A 26066-nucleotide genomic window follows, 5' to 3' on the forward strand; every position below is an offset into this window, starting at 1 on the left:
GGTGTTGTTCTGTAAGGGTCGATGTTAAGACCACAACTTTTGATTCTAAACCTTAATGATCTAGATGAAGGAACTGAGGGCATTCTGTCTAAATTTGCAGATGATACAAAGATAGGTGGAGAGACAGGTAGTTTTGGGGAGGCTGCAGAAAGATTTTGATAGGTTAGAAGAGTGGGCATGAAAGTGGCAGATGGAATACAGCGGCGGTGGGAAAATGTGAGCTCATGCATTTTGGTCAGTAGAATGGAGACAAGACTATATTCTAACTGGGGAGAAAATTCAGAAATCTGAAATGCAAAGGGACTTGGGACTCCTAGTTCTGGATTCTCTTAAGGTAAACTTGCAGGTTGAGTCAATAGTTAGGAATGCAAATATAATGTTGGCATTTATTCCGAGAGGACTAGAATATATAAAGCAGGGATGTACTTCTGAGATTTTATAAGGTTCTGGTCAGACCATACTCAGAGAATTGTGTGCGGTTGTGGGCCTTATACTTTAGAAGGATGAAGTGGCCCAGGAATGAGTCTTAAGGAGTTTAATATAAGTGATCCCAGGAATGAAAGGCCTAACATACATGAGGAACATTTGAGGACCCTGGGTCAATACTTGATGGAATTTCGAAGGATGAAGGGGCAGCTAATTGAAATTTACAGAATACTGAATGGCCTAGACAGAGTGGACGTTGGGAACATGTTTCTGTTAGGAGAGACAAGGACCCAAGTTACAGCTTTAGAATAAAGGAAGACCCTTTAGAACGGAGACAAGGAAAAGCATTTTCAGCCAGAGAATGACAAACTTATGGAATTCATTGATGCAGAAGGCAGCGGAGGGCCGGTCATTGAGTATCTTTAAGACAGAGAGAGGTTCTGGATTGTCAGGGAGATGAAAGATTACAGGGAGAAAGCAGCAGAATCTGGTTGAGAAACTTAGCAACCATGATTGAATGGTGGAGCAGACTTGATGGACCGAATGGCCTAATTTCTGCTCCTGTGTTTTATGGCCTTGTTGTCATAGAGATGTACAGGATAGAAACAGGCCCTTCAGTCCAATTCGTCCATGCTGACTAGACATCCTAAATTAACCTAGATATGGAGATGCTGGTGTTGGACTGGGTTGTACAAAGTTAAAAATCACACAACACCAGATTATAGTCCAATAGATTATAGTTCAACGGGGCAGGCAGCAGTGAAATGTGACCAAGCAGAGGCTGATAGCTAAGTTTGGTACCCATAGGGATGGCCTCAACCGGGACCTTGGGTTCATGTCACACAACAGGTGACCCGCACGCGCACGCATGCACACACGCACGCGCACACACACACACACACACACACACACACTCCTACCCACACACACACACACGCACTCTCCTACACATACACACACATACACACACGCAAACCTACATACACATATACGTTTGTGGGGTGAATTTGTACTTGCAGAGTTACGTTGTACTTTGCTCAAAAACTGCAAAGTACATGTAAAACTTTGTTAACTTATTTTTTAAGATTAGAATCAGTCTAAACATTATGGCACAGACAGCAGCACAAGAGGGGTGCTAATACCTATGGGCTGACACCACTTGCTAAAGTTCACTTGAGAATGTAACTTTTAAAAAAGAGTTTTGTGATTTACATATGAAAGAAGTGAAACTAACATGGCCATTCCAACAGATGAGAGACTTAACAAACAATAAAGGTATTTTTCGATTTATAATTTCAGTTACATCACACTAAACTTTTGCTATAAATTTGCTATAAATTAAATTAAACCAATTAAACCTGTTGGAGTATAACCTGGTGTTGTGTGATTTTTAAATTAATCTAATGTAATTTGCTCATTTTTGGCCCATATCCCTCTAAATCCTTCCTATTCATGTGCCCATTAAGATGCCTTTTAAATGTTGTAATTGTACCAGCCTCCACCACTTCCTCTGACAGCTTATTCCATACATGCACCACCCTCTGCGCGAAAATGTTGCCCCTTAGGTCCCTTTTAAATGTTTTCCCTCTCACCTTAAACCTATGCTCTCTAGTTTTGGACTCCCCTACTCTGGAAAAAGACCTTGGCTAGTCACCTTATCCATGCCCCTCATCATTTTATAAACCTCTATAAGGTCACCCCTCAGCCTCTGGTGCTCCAGGAAAAATAGCCCTAGTTTATTTAGCTTTTCCGTATAGTTGAAACCCTGCAACCCTGACAACGTCCTTGCAAATTTTTTCTGCACGTTTTAAATTTCACAACATCTTTCCTGTATTAGGGAGGCTAGAATTGAACACAGTCTTCCAAAAGTGGTCTAACCGATGTTCTGCATAGCTGCAACATGATATCCCAACTCCACACTCAGTGCATGTGTACAATAAAGACAAGTGTACAAAATCCCTTATTCACTATCCTGTCTACCTATGACTCTGTCTTCAAGGATCTATGAACCTGCATCCCAAGGTCTCTATTTGACAGCACTCTCCAGGATCCTACTATCAAGTGTATAAGTCCTTCTCTAATTTGCCTTAGCAAAATGCAATACCTCACATTTATCTGAATTAAACTCTTATTTGCCAGTCCTTGGCCCATCTGATGAAGGTTCCATTGTACTCTGAGATAACCTTCACTGTCAACTACACCAGTTTTGCTGTCATCGACAAACTTGACAACCATTCTTCCTGTATTCAAATCTAAGTCATTTATTTAAATGGCAAATAGCAGTGGACCCAGCACCAGTTCTTTATGGTGCGCCACTGGTCACCTCCAGTCTGAAAAACAACCTTCCTCCAGCACCCACTGACCCCTACCTTCAAACCAAAGTTCTTTTTTGAAAAAAGCATGAGGGACAAGTAAAGTATGATCATAGATTGATGGTTAATTTTAAAGGAAAACAAGAAGTATTTAATCTATTTGTGAATCATAAAGGGGTTGTAAAAGCAAGAATGAGGCTAATTGAGGAGCAAAAAGAATATCTTGCTACTAAGTATGTAATTGAGCTAGTAAATGTTAATACTGTGTATTGACAGAAGAGGATGGTGCCAATGTAGCACTGAAGGAGAAAGCAGTAATCAGTATTGGGTAGGATAAAAATAGATAATGACACAGTTAAAAGTTAGCAGTCCTCAAAATGGAAAGGTCATCTGGCCTGAATATAATGCACCTTGGCTTCCTGAGGGAAGTGTGGTTAGCAATGGTCCATGGTGATCCTCATTTGATTCTGGGTTTGTGCCAGAGGACTGAAGGATTGTTGAGGTAAACACCAAGGGGGAGAGGAGCAAACCTGGCCTGAAACAGTTATGTCAATGACAGGGGAAATGGAATTAATTGGATTGGCCTACCCAAGAGTCTGACATAGATTGTCATTCTGCCGATTGTAGCTATGCTATATTATTCCACATTTCTGTGAATAATTACAAGTGAAATGAAATACTGAACTGCACACTTGCATGTAAGCAGTGAATACATTTATTGCATACTTTGTTAATGATGCTAAAATAAGTGAAGATCTTATTTGAATGATGCCTCAAGATTTTAGCAAGCAGTCATTTTCCAACCATTTCACATGTAGATTCAACATTTGAAATACTTCTAAAATGACCTATTGCCTAATTAGTGAAGTTAAGAGTCAAAAGGAAATGGAGATTAAATTGTGATGTATTAATCTCAAACACTGTTAAATTCTGATGAATGAGAAGCCTTGGCGATTTGTGTATGTTATTTTGAAGGATTCAAGTTAACTTGCAAGGTAAGGCAGTAAAAGATGCAGTTTTGAGCCAGTTTAAGGCAGGTTTGGAGCTAATTTGTTGGAAACAAATGCATATTTATGAACAAATAGACTATTGGATAGAGTAGCAGGTGAAAAAACCCAACTTTTAATTTGGGGTTTAGCAAGCCTTTGAGGAAGGAATTGCAAGATTTACAGAGATGAATTGAAAATCCTTTTTGATTTATACCTGCCATAGCTTTTGTGTCTTCAATCTGCATGAGAGGACAGAGATTTCCTGTGAAGCATGGTTAGCAATTCTGCTCTGAACTTGGAGATTGACAGAGTCACTGCAGGAGGATAACTTCCTTTAATTGTTCAAACCTCTCGTTTGGAGAAGAAGTAAGAACTGTTTGAACCATTGGCTCATAGTGGATGTCATGGCACTGTCCTTGATTGTGGAGGTCATTTTGTATAAAATTTTTGCACTATTGTATGCAAAGGAAGATGTGAGCGAATTCAAATTATTCATAACCTGAGTTCATTTTGTGTTTTGCTTAGTTAATTTGTATTCATGCATTTTGTTATCCGTAGGTGGCTGGTGCCTATTCTAAAACATGGTCATACAGAGAAGATGCTTTACTGGCTGTGTATAAAAAGCTTTCCACAGTTCCTGAAGGTACACCCAAGGATGAAGTAAAGAATTTATTGAAAGCAGCAATCTTCCTCATTCGTAGAGCTATTAAGGACAAAGTGTCATCTGTAAGTACTGCAGATTGTATATTTTATGTTTTTTATACTTTCTGTTTAGGCCAATAGACATTTTCTGTCACTCTCTCACATGCGCTCTGTCTTTTGATGTACTTAGATACTCAACACTCTTGCTCCAACACACATTGCCCCATTATGTTTTTCACTGAAGTTTATTTTAAGTTCAGACATAACTGGTTGCTTACCTATTGACACCTGCATCAAGTTTAATATGTCAGGAATCAATTGATGGAACACTGGTTTGAAGCAGGAATGGAACTGCTCTTGTATCTTAGTTTAAGCACATGTTTGATTAATTTGTGTTAAAGTGAACACTCATTGGAATTTTTACTTCAGATCACAATTTTCAGAAGCTGAGAGACCTATGTGGTAGATGTTTTTCATTGAAATATGCCGGCAGATTAATCAAAACACTAGTGAGAAACTATTCGAGTAAAAATTTGCTTTTTGAGTCACTTGAATAAACAAAATATTTGCTGTGATTCATGTGGTAAGTTGAAAAGAGATACCAAACAACAAAGGAGGCATCACCAAACGTGAGATTGTAGAACTGGATTTTAACCAAGTCTTTACAAACTGATGTTGTTGACTTGTTTGCCGAGCTGGTAGGTTTGTTTGCAGACATTTCACCACAATACTAGGTTGCAACATCAGTGCACCTTCAGTGACATAGAGACATAGAATCATACAGCATGAAAACAGACCCTTTGGACCAATCAGTCCGTGTGGAACATAATCCCAAACTATACCAGTTCCACCTGCTTGCTCCTGTCCATATCCCTCCAAACATTTCCTATTCATGCACATATCCAAATATGTTTTAAATGTTGTAATTGTACCCACATCCACCACTTTCTCAGGAGGTTCCTTCCATATGTGAACCACCCCTGTATTAAAAAAAAATTGCACCTCATGTCTTTTTAAAATCTCTGTCCTCTCATCTTAAAAATGTGCATGCTAGTCTTGAAATCCCCCATTCTAGGGAAAAGACAACTACCGTTAACTCTGTCTGTGCCCCACGTGATTTTATAACCCAGTGAAGCGTTGGTGTTTGTCCCACTTGCAATTTCTGTGTCCTGTTTGTTGAGGTGGGTGGCATCACTTCCGGTTTTGCTTTAGTTTGTTTGACAAGATACTAGTTTTTTGGAAATACTACGCTGACCAAAGTTAGAGATTGTAGTGATGTTGAAGGCTAAGATCTTTTAAATGAATAACACTTAAAGCAACCAAGGCATGTGTCAACTGAGACTTTTGAATTGATTCTATTTATTTATTTTCCTTGGTCCTCAACTCTATCTCTTTTATAAATAAGGGTGCAGTGGAGAGTGATGCATTCAGGTGCTAGAAGGATTTCTTTATACAGTCAGCTTGTAAAGGTGCTGATGTTTGATACAAGGTAGGTATAGATCTTCCTTTTGTGCAGTGCAGTGATGCACGTTTGTACTCTGTGGACAAAGAGGGGCTCTGACGTTGGAAACCCCCCCCCCCCCCACCCCCCACAAATTTTGTTGCACGCCAACCACCTCAACAGACTGAGGCATAAGAGTAGAAATAGGGCCTATCAAGCCTGGTCCGCCATTGGCAATAATCTGACGAGCCCCACTTCCACTTTCTTTGCATTTGATTCCTTTACTGGTTAAAAATCTTAGCCTTCAATATATGTAAAAACCAATATTAGTTCTAATTTTCTGAGTGCCTGTATGGAACTCTTTGTTGTATAAACAGTGCATGTATCCATTGAGCAGAAGTCTTTTCACTATGTGTTTATTAAGTATGAAGAGTGTTATTTGCTATTTGGCAGTTTCAGCGTGGTGGAGAAATTGATTGCACAGCTTATAAGTGGAGAGACCTGTTTCATGGTGGCACAATATACACCTGACATAAAATGCATCCAGAAGCTGGCACGCACAATTTATTCATTCCTTTGGCAATTATTTGCTGCCCAATGATTGTGTTCTGCGTCCAAGCTGATATCTAGATCAAGACAAAGTGAAATATATAACTTAATCCATATCAAGTTATCCTATTGAACAACTTCTGGTATTTGACATAATTTAGTTCATTTGGTCAAATCCGCACTCTCAGTCAGCGCTTGATTCCTGAAAGGTTCCACAAATGCCCAGAATAATAGACTTTTCTTGAAACTGGTCATCTTAGAGGCCATAGCCCAGAAGTCACTACCTGAATGGAACCCGATTTGACTTTTTCCACGATACATTTGAAATCGGCGTTTTGTTCACATATATATTTCCAGTTGTAAACATGCCATTGCAGATACTTGTGGAATATTTCAATTTTAGCCACACAACACTGTCTTTGCTAAATTAATTAACAGTTGTCTTTGGTGCTTACAGCCTGATCAAATACATAGTGGTTGAGTAATTTCTCTTCTGGAAAAATTGTTAATTTCAAAAACCACCAATCAGGAATGGACCCGGACCATAGAACAGGCCGTCACCATAGGACAGAACAGGACCACACACCGCATAAAAACGGCACTAAAAGAAAAAATGGCCAAACTAACACACAAAGAGGAGGACACCGCAACACACACCTGGGTTAAAAACCTCTCCCACAGACAGCTCACAGACACGGAAAGAACAATACTGGCCAAGGGACTCAACTATAACCACAGGGACGTCAAGATAGCAGACTTCCTAGCAGCACTAGAATGCACACTCAGGAACAATGGACTGACAGAAGAGACACAACAAACTGTGAGACAAAGTATCGTACCGCTGATAACAAGAAAAAAACAAACACATAACCTCAACGCCAAGGAGAGGGAAGCACTAAAATCACTAAGAAACGATAATTATACTACCAGCAGACAAAGGCAGAATGACGGTCATCCTGAACAAAGCAGAGTACATGCAAAAAGCACAACAACTACTTGCAGATACCAACACCTACCAAAAGAGGGAGTTTGACCCCACCCCACAGCTCACCAATAGGATAAACAACACACTGAGGAATCTACAAAAAAATGGACAGATAACCAGGTCTGACCTACAAAGAATGAAACCTGAAAGCAACAACACCCCCAGATTCTATGGACTACCCAAAGTGCACAAACCAGACATCCCACTCAGACCCATAGTATCACTACCAGGGACACCATCACACAAACTGGCCAAAGAACTACAGCAGAAACTGAAACACCTGATCAGCAGATCCAGACAATCTATACAATCGACACAGGAATTCTTGGACATCATCAGAAATATACACATAGACAAGGAAGAAGCTATGGTCTCATTCAATGTACCGGCACTGTTCACCTCCATCGCCGAAACAATAGCCAACCTGCTGGACAGATATAACAGACAACAGGACATTGAACCTATCAACAAAGACGGCATACTTAAACTACTGGACTTGTGCCTCACAACACACTTCACATTCAATAACCAAATATACGAACAAATCAACGGAACACCCATGGGCTCACCCATCTCTGGACTCATAGCAGAAGCAGTAATGCAAAGGTTAGAACAAACAGTCTTACCACAACTTCAACCCAAACTCTGGGTCAGATATGTGGATGACACCTTTGTAATAATTAAAAACACAGAAATAGAGAACACACACCAGATCATCAACACCACACTCACAGGAATCCGATTCACTAGAGAGGAAGAAAAGGACAACCAACTCCCATTCCTAGACGTGATGGTACAGAGAATTCACCACAAAGGTTTACAGGAAAGCCACACACACAGACCAAGTCCTGAACTACGAAAGCAACCACCCCAACACACACAAAAGAAGTTGCATCAGGGCACTATTCAAAAGGGCCACAACACACTGCAGCACACCAGAACTGCAAAAAGAGGAAGAGGAACACCTATACAAAGTATTCGCCAAAAACGGATACCCTCGCAATTTCATCAACAGATGCCTAAGGGAGAGACAATGGAACGAGGACATGCCGCAACCCAAAGGACTAGCCACACTACCATACATCAGGAGCATTTCTGAACTGACAGCCAGACTACTGCGACCACTAGGACTCATAACAGCACACAAACCAACAGCCACTCTCGGACAACAACTCACCAGAACAAAGGACCCGATACCCAACATGAGCAAAACTAATGTAGTGTACAAAATCCCATGCAAGGACTGCAGAAAACACTACATCGGACAAACAGGAAGACAGTTAACGATCCGTATACACGAACACCAACTAGCCACGAAACGACACGACCAGCTATCCTTAGTAGCCACACACACAGACGACAAGCAACATGAATTCGACTGGGACAACACTACCATTATAGGGCAAGCCAAACAGAGAACAGCCAGAGAATTCCTAGAGGCATGGCACTCATCCACAGACTCTATCAACAAACACATCGACCTGGACCCAATATACCGGCCACTACAGTGGACAGCTCGAACTGACAACCGGAAGCGACAGAGACAGGCCACTATAAATACCGGAGAAAACAGCACAGAAGCGCTTCACAGGAGGCTCCCAAGCACTGAGGATGTCACCTAGACAGGGGATGAAACGTTTGCAAGACAAATTCCCAGCTCGGCGAACAGAACCACAACAACGAGCACCCGAGCTACAAATCTTCTACCAAACTTTGAATCTCTTCTGGAAATATGCTTTTCAGGTCGCCAAATAGCAGCTAGTTAACTTGAAGGATTGCAGCAGTGTAAACATTGTTGTTTACAGCAGTTGGAATTACCTTGGATTCATTATTCCAATAAGTACATTCATCTCGATAGAGTCTTCAGTTTATTAATCTTGACCTTTGAAAAATGAAAAGCTTCAATCATTGTCAAGCAGCTTCTCTAAGAATTTGCACAGTGATGCCAGTTCCCCTTGAATATCATTGGAAGCTATTCATGCAGTGCAATATTGTGACTTTGTCAGCATTTTAAGGCAATATTCTTTAATTGAAACTTATTTGCACTTATTTGCTTTGTTCACTAGTTGATTGAGGCATTGTAGTTTTGCATTATTCACTTAGTACAAAATGTCTTGACAGTCAACTTCACTTCATTCAGAGATCAAAACTGCAGCTGTATCACACTCTGTGATTTTGGTAGGTTCTTCACTGTCTACTGTTCAGTGGACCTGCTGAACATTGTAGACAATTCTGTCAAGCATTTCAATATCTTGAATAATTGAGGCCTGCTACCAAGCTCTCCTCTTTGAGCAACACAGTGCTACTCTGACAATGTTTGATTTCATATTGCAAAGCTTCTGTTCCATTATTCATTCCAAGCATAACAAAAGCTCTGTCACCATTCTTTGAAACAAAGACAGATTCTGGTCAAAAATTGATGGACGAAATCAACATACTTAGTACTGAAGTGTCCAAACTTTCATTAACAGTATATGAAAATGTGATTTATACAATTCATCCAGGAACTATTTCTGTATGACAAAGCTCATGCACGTTACCAGTTCTAAGGCATACTTCGTGTGCGCCAGCTCTCAGTGGTGCAGGAAAGAGGGGTTCCTTTTCATGGAACACTGGCATCAGTATTGGAACAGGATGAATCTGTACTGTTGGGGCAGCCTACACCTGAACCGGGCTGGGATCAATGGTCTAGCGAAAAGGGTAAATAGAGTGGTCAACAGGACTTTAAATTATAAAGTAGTGGGGAAGGGAAAGGTAAAACTTCAAGAAGTATAATGGCCAATGGCAGACAAAGAGGGACGGGTAAACACAGGACTTAAGGTGTTCTGTCCGAATGCACGCAATATACAAAATAAGGTGAATGAGCTTGTGGTGCAGATGACAATTGACAGGAATGATATAGTGGGCATCATCAAGACGTGGCAGCTAGGGGATCAGGAGTGGGAGTTAATTATCCAAAGACATACATCCTATCGAAAAGACTGGCAGGTGGGCAGAGGGGTGAGGTAGCCTTATTAGTAAAAAATTAAATCAGGAGCAAGAAACTATGTGGGGTCAGATGATGTAGAGTCTTGTGTGGGTAGAGGTGAGGAACCGCAAAGGTGAAAAAAGACATAATGGGGTTACGCCTCCAAACAGTAATCAAGATGTGGGTCACACGATACACAAGGAGATAGCAAAGGTTTGTAAGAAAGGCAAGGTTACAGTGATCATGGTGGATTTCAATATGCAGGTGGAGTGGAAAATCAGGTTGGTAGTAGATTGCAAGAAAAGGAATTTGTGGAACGTCTCAGAGATGGCTTTTTGGAGCAGCTTGTGGTGGAGCCCATGAAAGAACAGGCAATTCTGGATTTAGTGATGTGCAATGAGGCAGACTTGATAAGAGAGCTTAAAGTGAAGGAACCCTTAGGAGGCAAGTGACCTTAACATGATAGAGTTTACTGTGCAGTTTGTGAGGGAGGAGTTGGAATCAGATGTAACGGTATTACAGTTGAATAAAGGCAAATACAGAGGCATGAAGGAGGACCTGGCCAGAATTGACTGAAAGGAGCTGATCATGAAAGATGCTGAAACAGCCCTGACAGGAGTTTCTGGGAGTAATTCAGGTGAACACAGCAAAAATTCAACCTTGGCAAAAGAAGCATATTGAAGGGAGGATGAGGCAACCATGGCTGATGAGGGAAGTCAGGGACAGCATAAAAGCAAAAGAGAAAGCATGTATTGCAGTGAAGGGCAGTGGGAAGCCAGAGAATTTGGATGACGACAAAGACCAAAAAAGGACAACAAGAAAATAAATAAGGAGGCAGAAGATTAAATATGAAGGTAAGCTAGCCAATAATATAAAAGAATATTGCAAGAGTTTCTTTAGATATATAAACGGCAAAAGAGAGGCAAAAGTGGGCATTTAGTGGCTGGAAAATGATGCTGGAGAGGTAGTAATGGGAAACAAAGAAGTGGCTGAGGAACCGAGGAAGTACTTTGTGTCAGTCTTCCCGGTGGATGATATGAGTGACAATTCAAAAATTCAAGAGATTCGGGGACCAGTAGAGAGAAAGATGACCATCAGCGAGGAGAAGGTACTGGAAAAACTGAAAGGTCTAAAGGTGGATAAATCACCTAGACCAAATGGACTGATGAAGGGCTTTTGCCCGAAATGTCGATTTTACTGCTCCTCAGATGCTGCCTGAACTGCTGTGCTCTTCCAGCACCACTAATCCAGAATCTGGTTTCCAGCATCTGCAGTCATTATTTTTACCCGGTAAGATTTTGGAGTTCATTGTGAAGGATGAGATTTCTGAACACTTGGAAATGCATGGTAAAATAGAGCAAAGTCAAAAGTGTGTTGGGAAAGCACAGCAGGTCAGGCAACATCCAAAGAGCAGGAGAATTGATGTTTTGGGCATAAGCCCTTCATCAGGAATGCCCGAAACGTTGATTCTCCTGCTTCTCGAATGCTACCTGACCTGCTGTGCTTGCCCAGCAACACACACTTGACTCTGATCTCCAGCATCTGCAGTCCTCACTTTCTCCTAAAATAGGGCAATGTCAGGATACTTTTATCCAGGGGAGGTAATGCCTGACAAATCTGTTAGAGTTCTTTGAGGAGGTACTAAACAGGTTAGACCAAAGAGAGTCAATGGATGTTAGCTACTTGGACTTCCAGAAGGCCTTTGATGAGGTGCCGCACAGGAGGCTGCTGAATAAGATCAGGGACCATGGTGTCAGAGATAAGGTACCAGCATGGATAGAAGCTTGGCTAAGTGGCAGAAAGCAGAGAGTGGGGATTAAAGGGTCCTTCTCAGCGACATAACTAATGACCAGAGGTGTTCTGTAAGGGTCAGTGTTGAGGCCACAATGTTTCGTTCTATACATTGATCTAGATGAAGGAACTGAGGGCATTCTGTCAAAGTTTGCAGATGATACAAAGAGGTTCAGGTAGTTTTGAGGAGGCAGGGAGGCCGCAGAAGGATTTAGATAGGTTAGGAGAGTGGACATAAAAGTGGCAGATGGAATACACCGGCAGTGGAGAAAATGTGAGGTCATGCACTTTAGTCGGAAGAATAGAGGCATAGACTATATTCTAACTGGGGAGAAAATTCAGAAATCTGAAATGCAGAGGGTCATGGGAGTACTTGTTCATGATCCTCTTATGAACTTGCAGGTTGAATTGTTAATTAGGAATGCAAATACAATGTTGGCATTATTTCAAGAGGACTAGGGTACAGAAGCAGGGGTGTACTTCTGCGATTTTATAAGGCTCTGGTCAGACCACATTTAGAGTACAATGAGCAATTTTAGGCACCATAATCTCATGAAGGGTATGCTGGCCCTGGAATGGTTCCAGAGGAAGTTCACGAGAATGGTCCCAGGAATGAAAGGCTTAACATAGGAACATTTGAGGACTCTGGGTCTATATTTGATAGAATTTGGAAAGATGAGTGGGAATTTAATTGAAACTTACAGAATACTGAACAGCCTGGACAGAGTGGACGTTAGCAAGATGTTTCCATTAGCAGGAGATGCTCAGACTCAAGGGTACAGCTTTAGAATGGAGGGAAGACCTTTTAGAATGGAGATGAGAAGAAACTTCTTCAGCCAAAGAGTGTTGAATTGATGGAATTCATTGTCACAAAAAGCTGCAGAGGCCAGGTCATTGAGTATCCTTAAGATAGATTTCAAGAGGTTCTTGATTGTCAAGAGGATAAAAGATTATGGGGAGAAAGCAGGAGAATGGGGTTGAAAAACGTTTTTGAATGGCAGAGCGGATCCGATGGGTGAAATAGCCTAATTTCTACTCTTCTTTCTTTATGGTCAGTAATTGCTGTGCAAGTTCATGAATTGCTTGTATGGATCACAAGAATATAATCATCTTTGTTTTAAGTGTGGCATAATGGATGTGCATTTTCACCATATCAGGATTGGTCTTTTTGTCCTGGCGTTTTCATAAGCATCTGTAAAATTCCAAATTTATTTTGTTTTGTAAATTAATAATTGCATCTACATGCAGTTTTTACCTCTCATGCTGCTTTAGGTAGTCCAATTTCCAATCGTAACACTTTTTCCTAATGCTGAACTTGTGTCCAGTGGTTGCTTTCGAGCAAATAACACATCATCTATTTCACAGTAAAAAAAGATCTCAGCAATTTGTACCTTCTGTTTTAATCTCAGAAAGGCATCCCTATTTGAAATGTGCATGGGATTCCTTTCCTCAGGAGCTTGAAGACTCATTTGTGTTTTTGTTTGGACTCTTTTTGTTTTAATACTTAAGACTCTCCATATCAAGACAACAAACTATCTACCAGAAAAACACAATTTATTACTTGCATTACATGGTACAACCATCTGGGCTGGCCATCAGCTTCTCTGACTTTGTGCTGTGTAATCCTCCTGTATACTGAATGTAAACTCCCCTGACTACTGGGACGTGTCATTCCTGCAACTTTTGATAGGAGTTAATATGACATGGTCTCTTTCTTGAGCTAACCTCCAGCTGCTTCGTTGATCGCAACATGCCTGGAGCCCAATAAATGCCATAGAAGCGATTGCTTGACCAAGTACAGACTAGTTCTGATTGAAGATGTGGAGTTGTGGAGGTTGAAAGTGTGTGGAGTATCATGGGCTGTGTGTTGCCAGATGTATGCATAGGGTCAAGGAAAGTGCACAGGTTTTCTTTGTGTATGACCACGCACACAGCAGTTCAGAGGTAATGCAGGTAACGTCTCAGTCTGTGTAGCCCTCTGTTCAGTCAAGAATTATGTTGATTCTCCAGCCTCTGAGAAAAGGTTTCTCCTCGTCTCTGTCCTAATTCGTGATTATTCTGAGATTATGCTCGCTATTCTAAACACTTCCAGAAGGAGTTACGACTTTTCAGCATTTACTCTGCTAAGCCGCCTAAGAATTGACATGTTTCAATTCAATTGGTTCTTCTTTCTCTTAAACTCCCAATGGGTCCAGGCCCAACCTAATCAGCCTTTCAGTATAAGAAAATACCTCCATCTGGGCTCGGCCAAGTGAACCTTCACTGAGCTGCCTCCAATGCCAGTATATCTTTCCTTGGGTAAGGGGAACAAAACTGTTCAGTGTGCCAGATGTACCTTGCTTGTATAGTTTTAGCAAGACTGCCCTATTTCTATTTTCTGTTCCCTTTGAAAAAAAGGCAAGCATTTCATTTATGTTATATCTTAACTGCTTTTATGTTAGCCTTTTGAGATTTGTGCTCAAGGACCCTCAAATCCTCCTTTGCTCAGACTAACTGTTGTATTCTTTCATCATTTAAATGATATTCGGCTCTTTTATTCTTCCTGCCAAAGCACATAACTTCATATTTTCCTACATTGTATCCTGCCTGTCAAGTTTTTCTTAACCTGCCTATATCCTATTGTAAGTTCTTTTTGTCATCCTCACCATTCACCTTCCTACCTATTTTTGTTTAATCTGCACACTTATCTATCTATGTCACTTCTGTCATTCAAGTCATTGATATATAGAAGTAATTGTGGCCCCACCAGTGTGACGCTGCATAAGTTACACATTGCCATCCTGAAAATGGACCCCCCCACCCCCTTATCTTAACCATCTTTGAATTGGTCAATTCACCATCTGTGGTAATGAATTACCCCAAATACCATTGCCTCATCTTATGTCATAGCCTTGTGTGGAGGGTATAATTGAATACCTTTTGGAAATCCAAATATGTTGTGTCTCCTGGTTTGCCTTTATCTATTCTGCTTGTTACCACCTCAAAGAATTCTAATACATTTGTTGGCAATAATTTCCCTTCCATGAAGCCATGCTGATTCTGCTTGTGTGTTTCCACACGCTCTGCTATTGCATATTTTAAAATAAGACTTCAGCATTTTCTCAGTGGCAAATGTTAAGCTAACTGACCTTCTTTACTTTTTGAACAAGGGTGTTAAATTGGTAGTTTTCCAAAGTCGGACCTTTCCAGAATCTAAGGATTCTTAGAAAGCTATTGCCAGTTCATTCACACTTGCTATAGCTAGTTTTTAAAAAATCTTAGGATACAACCCAACACCAGAAGATAAACTCTGAGCACTGGATCAGAAAATGTAGCATTTCACTATCTGTTATAAACCATCTGAAGGCATTGAAATCAGCTTGCTGTGTTGCTTACTCAGCAGGTAAAAAGCCCTAATTTGTAAAAGGCTTTGTTTATTCTGAACTGCACTTTCCTGTCTGGTAAACAAGCAAGCTTAGCGTGGAAAAAATGCTGGGTTTTCTTTGGGCAGTAACTGCAGATTGGAGCATGAAGTGATTCAATCTGTGTGTGTCACCTCTTTACCACCACATCATCAGTTTGACTTTGGAGATAGTGATGTCAGTCACATTGTTTGTGAATTTCTGAGAAATGTTTTTGTATGTCTGCTGACGGTTATTTGTGATCTGGAAATTTGTTTATTATTTATCCAATAAAAGAAAGAGTTGGGACGGAGACAGTTGCTTCTTTTAATTTGCACTTTTTATTCAGTGGAAATGCAGGGAAAAGAATCTTAGAATTTGCCACTGGAGGTCAGCAAAGTACTTAATTTTTCATGTCAGGTTCATTAAAATTTCAAGGAAACTATGCTGGGAAGCTATGTGGATTGTATAATCATGCCATCAACGTTTAGAATGTGAGTGGAGCGCAAAAGGGAATTCGCTTCCAGCTTTAATCTTTTTGATTTCAGCTTTCCTGTTTCCGTATGCTCTGTAAGCAATACCAGAAAATTTTAGCGTGTTACAGCTTTCTTTGAAATAAATTGACCAAGTGGATTGACAGACCATACAAATATTTACCTGACTTACTGTGTTCTTCCAGTCTCCTGCTTTCTACTTGTGATCTTACTGAGGGGTCAAGTGGCTACTCCTAATTCATCTGTTTGTCTTGAACATTGAACAATTATAATCTGTAAGTGTCTGTCTCTAAGGTTACTATGTTTGAAATTTCAGAAATATCTCAATCTTTTAAGCGTCTTCACTTCTTTTTTGGCCCTTTTATAGACCTCACCTACATCAGTTTCTTTGTGTATTACATACCCCACCCAGAGTCTGCAAGCTCTTGATTTCTGCACTTGAAAGAAAAACGTTATCCTTCCAAATATAAGATATAAGGAGGCTATCAACACTTTAGGGAGGCTTTAACAAACAGTAAAAATGTTTTTTTGAGAAAGCTGTTTGTTGTGAGTGTAAATCTTCAGTGTAAAATTGAAGAAATTTTAAGTTGCATTAATTCTCTTCTTAGGTTTTTCAAGCATCGCTGAAGTTACTAAAAATGCTGATCACACAATATGCTCCCAAACACAAGTTGGGCAAAGTAGAAATCACGCATTGTGTGGAGAGAACATTACCCATTCTCCTTAGCAAGACTGGTGACGCCACAACACATCTTCGGTTGGCTGCAATGAGTTTCATACAGGTAAGCAAGCAAATGTCTTGTCATGCTTGTGTACTAAAGCCTTCTGGAAGGGTGCTTATAAGTTAGCCATTTTCTGATTAATAAGTCCAGAAAACTGATTTAGTGTTTGCCACTACCAGAAATTTGACATTCTCGTAACTCTTCAAATTGATTTTTTTTTCCCGTATGCTCTGTAAGCAATACCAGAAAATTTTAGTGTGTTACAGCTTTCTTTGAAATAAATTGACCAAGTGGATTGACAGCTGAAGATGTGTTGCTGGAAAAGCGCAGCAGGTCAGGCAGCATCCAAGGAACAGGAGAATCGACGTTTCGGGCATAAGCCCTTCTTCAGGAATGAGGAAAGTATGTCCAGCAGGCTAAATAGACCTGGGGTGTGCAGTGAGAGAGGGACTCACTGAAATCCTTGTAAGAGAGCTTCTTCAAGGAAGGCATCCTTGTAAGAGGATTTGCAGTAGGTTAAAATTAGATTAGATTAGATTACTTACAGTATGGAAACAGGCCCTTCGGCCCAGCAAGTCCACACCGACCCGCCGAAGCGCACCCACCCATACCCATTCCCCTACATTTACCCCTGCATCTAACACTACGGGCAATTTAGCGTGGCCAGTTCACCTAACCTGCACATTTTTGGACTGTGGGAGGAAACCGGAGCACCCGGAGGAAACCCACGCAGATACAGGGAGAATGTGCAAACTCCACACAGTCACTCGCCTGAGACGGGAACTGAACCTGGGTCTCTCGCGCTGTGAGGCAGCAGTGCTAACCACTGTGCCACCGTGCTGCCTTGAAGAAGCTCTCTTACAAGGATTTCAGTGAGTCCCTCTGTCACTGCACACCCCAGGTCTATCTTAGCCTGCTGGACACACTTTCCTTATTCCTGAAGAAGGGCTTATGCCCGAAATGTCGATTCTCCTGTTCCTTGGATGCTGCCTGACCTGCTGCGCTTCTCCAGCAACACATTTTCAGCTCTGATCTCCAGCATCTGCAGGCCTCACTTTCTCCAAGTGGATTGACAGACCATACGAATATTTTAACAGGAGTAGGCCATTCAGCCCCTCAAGCCTGGTCCACCATTCAGTGAGATCTTGGCTGATCTGTGGCCTAACTGTGTATATCAAAAGTTTATTATCTCCGATTTAAAATTAACCATTCCTGCATCCACTGCCATTGCTGCAAGAGAGTTCCAAGCATCTACAACTCTTTATGTGTAGAAGTGCTTCTAAACATCACTACTGAACAATCTGATCCTAAATTGTCAGACTATCTCCCTTAATTCTAGAATCCTGATCCAGTGGAAATAGTTCATCTTTACCTAACCTGTCTTTTCCTGGCAATATCTTGAAAACTTTGACCAGATCACCCCTTAACCTTCCTCCTTAATTCTGGAGAAAACAGGTCTAAATAGTTCTCAAACCTAATCCCTGAAGTCCAGGTGTCATTCTGATAAACATACGTTGTACTCCCCGTAAGGTCAATACATGCTTCCTAACGTGTGGCTTCTAGATCTGCTTCTTCCTGTCACCTTAAGTGCATTCCCCCTAGTGTTAGATATTTCAACTCTATGGAGAGGGGTTCTGACTGTCAACTCTGTTATGCATCTAATAACTTCAAACACTTCCATCAATCCCCCCTCACCCTCTGCCACTCCAGAGAAAGCAACCCGAGTTTTTCGAACCTGTCCTTGTAGCTTGTACCCTGTATTCCAGGCAGCAGCTTGATAAACCTCTGCTACACCCTCTCCAAAGCCTCCATATCCTTCCTATAATGTGGCGACCAGACTTGAATGTAATATTCTATGTGTGGCTTAACCAAAGTCTTATAAAACTGCAACATAACATCCTGACTCTTGTACTGTATCCCCTGACCAATAAAGGCAAGCATACCATACACCTTCTTTCTCACCCTAATTATTTGAATGGCCACTTTCAGAGAGCTATATATTTGAACCCCAAGATCTCTTGACACATCGATGCTAATGCGGTCCTGTCATAAACATTTGATCTCCCAAAGTGCAGCACCTCTACTATTTCTCCACCCATATCTGCGATTAATCTATATCCAGCTGTATCCTTGGGCAACCTTCTACATCGTTCACACTTCTACAATCTTTGTATCGTCCAAGTCCTTTATATATATCACAAACAGCAAAAGTCCCAGTACAGATCCTTACATAGCACCACTAGTCACAGATTTCCAGTCTGAAAGATCACTACCCTCTGCCTTCTGGACAAGTCAGTTTTGAATCGATGCAGCCAGGTTACCATGGATCATGTGTATCTTAATCTTCTACCACGTGGGGCCTTGTCAAAATCCTTACTAAAATCCGTTTAAACACCATCCGCTGCTCTACCCTCATCGATCACCGTTGTCACTTCCTCAAAAAATTCAATCAAGTTAATAAGACATGACCTGCCCTGTACAAAGCCATGCTGACTGTCCTTAATTAAGCCATGCGTTTCCAAATGTGCATAATTCTTGCCCCTAAGAATTCTCTCCAATAGCTTCCCAACCACCGACCAGAAATTCAGTGGTCCCAGTCAATATTGGGGAAGTTAAAGTCACCCACTATGACAACCCTACTTTTATTTCATCTTTCCATAATCTGCCTACATATTTGTTCCTCAGTGTTTCAGAGGCTGTTGAGTATAATCCTGTCAGAGTGATCACACCCATCTTATTTTTAAACTTTACCCATATTGCCTGAGTGGATGAGCCATCCAGTATGTCTTCTGAGTGCACATGTAACATTCTCCCTGATTAGTAATGTAATTCCTGCACCGCTTTTACCTTCGTCTCTATCTTGTAGAAAACAACAAAATCCTAGGACGTTGAGCAGCCAGTCCCATCCCTGGAGTTATATAGCACGGAAACAGACTCTTCTGTCCAACTCATCCATGTTGACCAGATATCCTACATTAATCTAGTCATGTTTGCCAGCATTAGACCCAAATCTCCCTCAGCCCTTCCTAGTTATACCCATCCAGATGCTTTTTAAATGTTGTAATTGTACCCATCTCCACTATTTTCTCCATCAGCTCATTGCATACATGCACTATTCTCCATGTGGAAAAAGTTATCCCTGAGGTCCCCCTTGAATCTCTCCTCCCTCACCAATGCCCTCTCGTTTTGGACTTCCCTACCCTGGGAAAAAGACCATGGCTATTCACCCTATCCATACTCCTCATGATTTTATAAACCTCAGAGGTCATCCCACGGTCTTTGCCACTCCAGGGAAATAGCCCCAGCCTATCCAGACTCTCCTTATAGGTCAAACCTGCCAATTCCAGCAACATCCTTGTAAATCTTTTCTGAACTCTTTAAAGTTTAACAGAATTGACTGCAATATACAAAAATGGCATCACCGATGTCTTGTACAGCTGCGACATGATATCCTAACTCCTCTATTCAGTGCACTGACCAATGAAGGCAAGGGTGCCAAGCGCCACCTTCACCACCATGTCTACCAGCGCTTCCACTTTTAACGAACTATGCTCTTCCTTGCATTTAATTGTTATAGAGAGAGTCTGACCAAGTAATAGAAAGGAACGAGGCTCCATCTAATTTTCATACTCAAATTTGACATTTATGAGGACCAGATTATGGCAGATGCAAGGCTGACTTAATATGAAGAAAGTGATACAAAGATCTTGTTCATCCCAATGGCCAACTCCAAAAGTTGGCATCAAAGTTAGCTACAGTCAGAGGTTGCCAGTGAATACAGAGTTGCTACCATAATAATGAAAGCAGGGAAAGCCAACAACAAAGAAACATTGTTTAAATGTGAGAGATGAGGAACAGGAATATATAAAGTGAAAAGTTGGGTAAATGTACCCTGACTAACTTTGACCAGTTTACTGTAACCCTCTTTAACTTGGGTACATTACATGGGGAGATAGCTGAACGAGGTCAAGAGTCAGGGGAAGGTCACCCCTAGTTTATTGAACTCATTATAAAAGGAAAAACATTACTTATCAGACTCTACTCTTGCACTTTAATTAAACTCTCAGACACGGTCAATCTCTTCACTGGACTCTTCAATAAACAGTTCTAAATCTTGATTCTCAAACCACTATTCATCAATCAGCTGAACAGTCACACCTCGCACAATGAGCTCAATGCTTCAAACTGAGTTGAGCACTTCAAAAAACTGGCATAGAAGATTGAATTTTTAATAGCTATTGTTTTAAAGTTTTTCATATTTTCAACTTGTAAAGTAACATCACATATTTCACTCAAAACAGTTAGTAAAACCAAAGCTGTTGTGAATTGAAGATTCTAATCTACTCATAAACTGCCCTCAGGGACCCACACACAGGAAACACATGTGGATGTTATGGACCGAAGGAGAGTCGTTTCTTTTCACCAGGATTGATGATATGATTCATGTGCGGTCAGAGCAATACTTCGCAGTTGTCCTTCTATGGATATGTCTCCTTTGCAAGGGGCAGGGAGTGACTGTTTCACTTATAAAATGTCTTTCACTTGTTAATTAAGTCACACCTTACTGAAAGATGAACTTTTTTTTTCAGGGTTAGTGGTTTTTAGTTCAGATGAATGAGAAAGCTCCTAAACTGGTAAAGATCTGAAGGTTTTTGTTAACATTGTTCATAGTGTTTGGCTTCCTGACAACCAAGCACCTAGTTGTTGGCAAGGAGAAAGCCTTTGTCACCAATAACTGGTCACTAGTCCAGAGGCCAGCTAATTGTACCAGCCAAAGCTCCAACAGTCCTCTTGGACCCACATTGTCAGCAACCACACTTTAGCCGTTGCTGCAACAAGCGGATGTGTGCTGTGTGTCAGGTTACTTGTTTTTGAAATATGTGGCAATCCTTTGGCGACCCTTGGTTTTTAAAACTGTTCTTTACTCATTTCAGTCCAGGGTTAGAAATACAGCGAGGGAGAAAGCTTTCTTTAGACTATTCAAAAAGTTCCCCTGGATAGTTCATGTTTCTCAATGACAGTTTGCAATTAAGCTTGACTCCAATGATTTAATGATTGAATGATTTTGGATCCTCCCTGACTAGATATGCACATGAAAAAACTAGCTTGGAAGACAGTAAATACCATCTCCTATCTCTAGAAATGTTTTCCTCTGAATAATCATTTTAACTGATTGTCAAGAGTGGATTATACTTCACGGAGCTATCTTTTCATATTTAAAGGTACCAGTTTTCAAGAAGATATTGAGCAGAGTACAAGGTTTGTCAGATTTAAACTACATCCCAAGTGTGGCTTCAGCCGCAGTCTCATTCCTAGTCTGTAGGTGATCTGACCTAGTTTGCTGAATCTTTTTGAATAATGTTTAGAAATGGTAGTTAATATGGTTCTATTTTATTTAGCTTCTCATTCTTGTTTATAATAGCTTCCTAAGTGCAGCTTTTTGAAGGTTGATGGTGAAGGCATTGATTTTGACCAATGGAATATTTATGAGGGTCTCTTTCTACTGCTGAATGTTGCTTATTTTAAGTTTTTACAACTGTCACAAAGGTCTTCATTCAGTATAAGAGCAAAATGTAGTCCAAATAGCGAGTAAATGTAGGAGTTGGATTTCATTGATTAGTTTGCTGGAGTTTGTGATGACATTGTTTTGGTACAGCCAAGATTAGAATGTATTCGTTGTGGTTATCTGTGGATAACTGACACTGCTTGAAATCAGCTGCGCCAGTACAAAATTAAATATATTTCAGACATGTTTGCAGGTTGTGTACTTCCTCTGGCCAAAGATGCATTCATTCCAAATGACACCAATTTTATCTATTCTGTGGCCTCTGATGTGGCATAATCTACTGGAGCTGATGCAGGAAGTCTTCTTACTTTTATATTTTTGTATTTTTATTAGTCCACAGGATACTCCGTATTGATGTTCCAGCAACATCACATTTCATTAATACCCAGTCCCACAACATGTAGGAAATTTATTCATACAGATCAGTTTTTGAACTCTGATTCAATTGAGGTGTTGCGATAAAAGGTAACAGTGAGATGAATCTTGGTGAGAGTTCTAGTCTTTGCTTCTAACACAGACTAAGGATCTTAGGGTGAGGCTGCAATTGAAGGATCGGAGAGTGGGGAAAAGCTGAAAATTGGAGAGTTTAAGGGGGAAGAGGCTGAACCAGAGGTTTTGGGGAGAGGTAGGAAGGTCTGGTCAAGGAGAAGCCACAGTTGAAGGGTCATGATTAGTGAAGAGGAGGTTTGGAAGCAGGATCAGCTGCAACAGGGAGTATTATAGGTAGAAAATTGTATTTTCCTTTGGATATTTAACTTTTTCTGAATAAAGTAAATTTTATTTCATCTACCTCTTTAGAGAATTAGCCACATAAGAATGTCAACTTGGAGGGTGTAATTTTTTGTGTGTTTTTCTGTTTCGGAAGAATCAATGAAACCTAATTCCAGTTTTCATGTTGATTCCTATGAAAACCTACATTTCACCTGAGAGTCGTGACTTTTAGGGACACCTCTTTGAGTGAGAACTTGTTTTTTGTTTACCATTGAGGCTTATGAATAAATTATTTTCAACACAGCAGATTATTTTCTTTATCCAGATAACATTTCATCTCCAAGGTTAGCCAATAATTTATTGATGAGGCTGAGTAACCAGTAAGGAAGAAGGTTGTAAAAGACAAAAGTTAAGAAAATTAGTCTCTGTCCTTTGAGAAATTAAGTTGAATGATTGTACACTGTTACAACGTAGCACAAGATTTGAAAGGTTTGCTGGTCAGAAAAAAAACTCTCAATTTTTCCTCTCTTTCAGCTCACTTGATATCTGTTGTATTCACTGTTCAGAGCTGAAAATGTGTTGCTGGAAAAGCGCAGCAGGTCAGGCAGCATCCAAGGAGCAGCTGAAAATGTGTTGCTGGAAAAGCACAGCAGGTGCTGAAAATGTGTTTCCAACAACACATTTTTAGCTCTGATCTCCAGCATCTGCAGTCCTCACTTTCTCCTAGAAGTATTCACTGTTCAGCAGTGATGCATTCTATTTTTAATGTCCAAATGTAAATTTGTAGGCTTTTAGTAGATTTTGTTTTGCATTGCAGCACACCGCTTCCGCGACACCACCACCGCTCCTCCCCCCCCCCCCCCCCCCCCCCCCCCCCCCATACCCGTGGGGGTTACATTCCAAGACCTACCACAGATAGATGTGAACCCTTCCATTTAAACAGGAAATCTACCTTTCCAGCAGCCCCCTGGTTCTGGAGCATACCCTGTAGTATGTTCGGGCTGTGGTAAACCATGGATAACTGAAACTGCGGAAACTGACTGTGGATACGGTGGTCACCCTGTACTACGTTTAGAAGAAAAATCTGAAAGATACTTTGTGACATTAATTTTTCATTGTGATGTGATTCTAATACTGTGGTCAGGTAGAAATGTTGTTTTATTTTGGTAATTTGTTTCTCATGTCTTTGTTTCTATATTCAAACACAAGTTTTAGTTTGGCTTTGGTTTATGCCATATGATTTGCTTGTGCCAACTGCCATGCCCATTTTAAAAAAAACCCTATTCAGAACTTTAAAGTGCAAACTATATGCAGTATGGGATCTTCTTAAACTATTTAAAAATGACTGAAGAGGATCACCTTGTTCAAAGTATGAATACAAGAACGGCCACTCTAACTCAGATGGGCATGCATTCCAGATTAGATGAGTCAGTGCCCATCTCCTGAAACAGTACAGAAAGGTATTCCTGTTGTGAATGGGTCATTCTAAAACCAAAACAGTGATCATCTTAAACACCTGGATTAATGCCTGCAAGCAATAATCCTGGTCAGTTATGGCAAAGCAACCCAAGATGAACACCAGTTCGTAAAAGATGAGTTATGAAAAACAGGTCAGTAAGGCAAACATTATGGCTCTCCTGTCCAGTCACAAAATGGAATTTGCAAAAGACGCACACCAACAGTTATGGCAGAAAGGCAAGCATCTTGTTTGCTCATGAGATGTAGATGTTGCCCATTCCTAAATGTCCTGGATAAAGCGGTGGTGGTAAGCTGATTTCTTGAATTGCTGCAGTGTTTGCATGTAGCTATACTCATCACACTGTTGTTGTGGGAAGGGTAGTTCCAGGATTTTGACTCGGCACCGGTAAAGAATTGCGGTCATTATTCCAAATCAGGATGGTACATGGCTTAGTGGGGATGTTGTAGGTGGGAGTAGTTCCCTTATATCCACTACCCTTGTTTAGTTGGAAGAGATCACAGGTCTAGAAGGTCCTTTCAGAACAACTTTGATAATGTACTGCAGTGAATGAAGCACATGTTACACAGTGCTGCCTCTGGGTGGTGAAGGCAATGAATATGGAAAGTGGTGGATTGGGTGCCAGTCAAATGGACAGCCTTGTACTGGATTGTATCACATTTATTGATTATTACTGGTGAAAACAGGGCAGTAAGTGGTAATCAACAGGATGAAGGGCTTTTGCCCGAAACACCGATTTCAAAGCTCCTTGGATGCTGCCTGAACTGCTGTGCTCTTCCAGCACCACTAATCCAGAAGGATGTTTCAATGTCCATGTTGGCCTGATGGCCTTGGCTTAGGATTACTAGTCCATTGACAACAACAATAAGTCATCACCGTCCTATGTATGCTTTGAGCTGGAGAATGTAATATCGTCAAGTCTCTAAATCTGTTACTTTCCAAGTCTGGGAGAAAGTGAGGACTGCAGATGCTGGAGATCAGAGCTTAAAAATGTGTTGCTGGAAAAGCGCAGCAGGTCAGGCAGCATCAAAGGAACAGGAGAGTCAACGTTTCGGGCATAAGCCCTTCTTCAGGAATGAGCAAGTCTGCCAGGACTGCCAACCAACTTCTTTGTAATGAGACTGTAGCTAACTCACTGTGAGTTGGAAGTCCATATCTTCAAAAGAATGCTGCAGTAGTTCTGACCGTAACTTCGTATATTTAATTTACCTAACACACCTTGGAACTGAAATACCTCTTCGTTGCCAGACATGAGTTTTTCCAAGACTAGTCAATTTACTGGCTTGTTCATAACTGGTAAAATTGTAGTATTCTTTTAAAACTATTCGTATGTATGTGTGTATGTGTGTGTGTGTGTGTGTGTGTGTGTATGACATACTTTTTTTTCCTAAAACCTAAAGTTATGAGTGATGGGCTGCACAGTGGCACAGTAGTTGGTACCACTGCCTCTCAGAACTAGGGACCCAGGTTTGATTCCAGCCTTGGGTAGCTGTTTGTGTGGATTTTGCACATTTTCCCTGTGTCTGTGTGGGTTTCCTCCCATAGTCCAAAAATGTGCAGGTTAGGTGGATTAGCCATGCTAAATTGCCCAGTAATGTCCACAAACATGCAAA

General features: G+C 40.9%; 1 protein-coding gene across 10 annotated transcripts in view; it reads left to right on the plus strand.

Annotated features, from left to right (window-relative positions):
* Nucleotides 1–26066, plus strand: part of cep104 (centrosomal protein 104) — a 198703-nt gene that overhangs the window by 51591 nt on the left and 121046 nt on the right. For all 10 annotated transcript variants that reach the window (XR_011962719.1, XM_072586743.1, XM_072586744.1 and 7 more), the window contains 2 exons: nt 4286–4453; nt 16586–16759. Coding sequence is in view for 9 of the 10 variants with exons in the window: in XM_072586743.1 (XP_072442844.1) it covers nt 4286–4453; nt 16586–16759 (342 nt within the window). In the remaining variant the exon portion in view is untranslated. The remainder of the gene's footprint in view (nt 1–4285; nt 4454–16585; nt 16760–26066) is intronic.

The sequence above is a fragment of the Chiloscyllium punctatum genome, chromosome 16 (genome assembly GCF_047496795.1).
Source record: "Chiloscyllium punctatum isolate Juve2018m chromosome 16, sChiPun1.3, whole genome shotgun sequence".
Taxonomy (NCBI): Eukaryota; Metazoa; Chordata; class Chondrichthyes; order Orectolobiformes; family Hemiscylliidae; genus Chiloscyllium; species Chiloscyllium punctatum.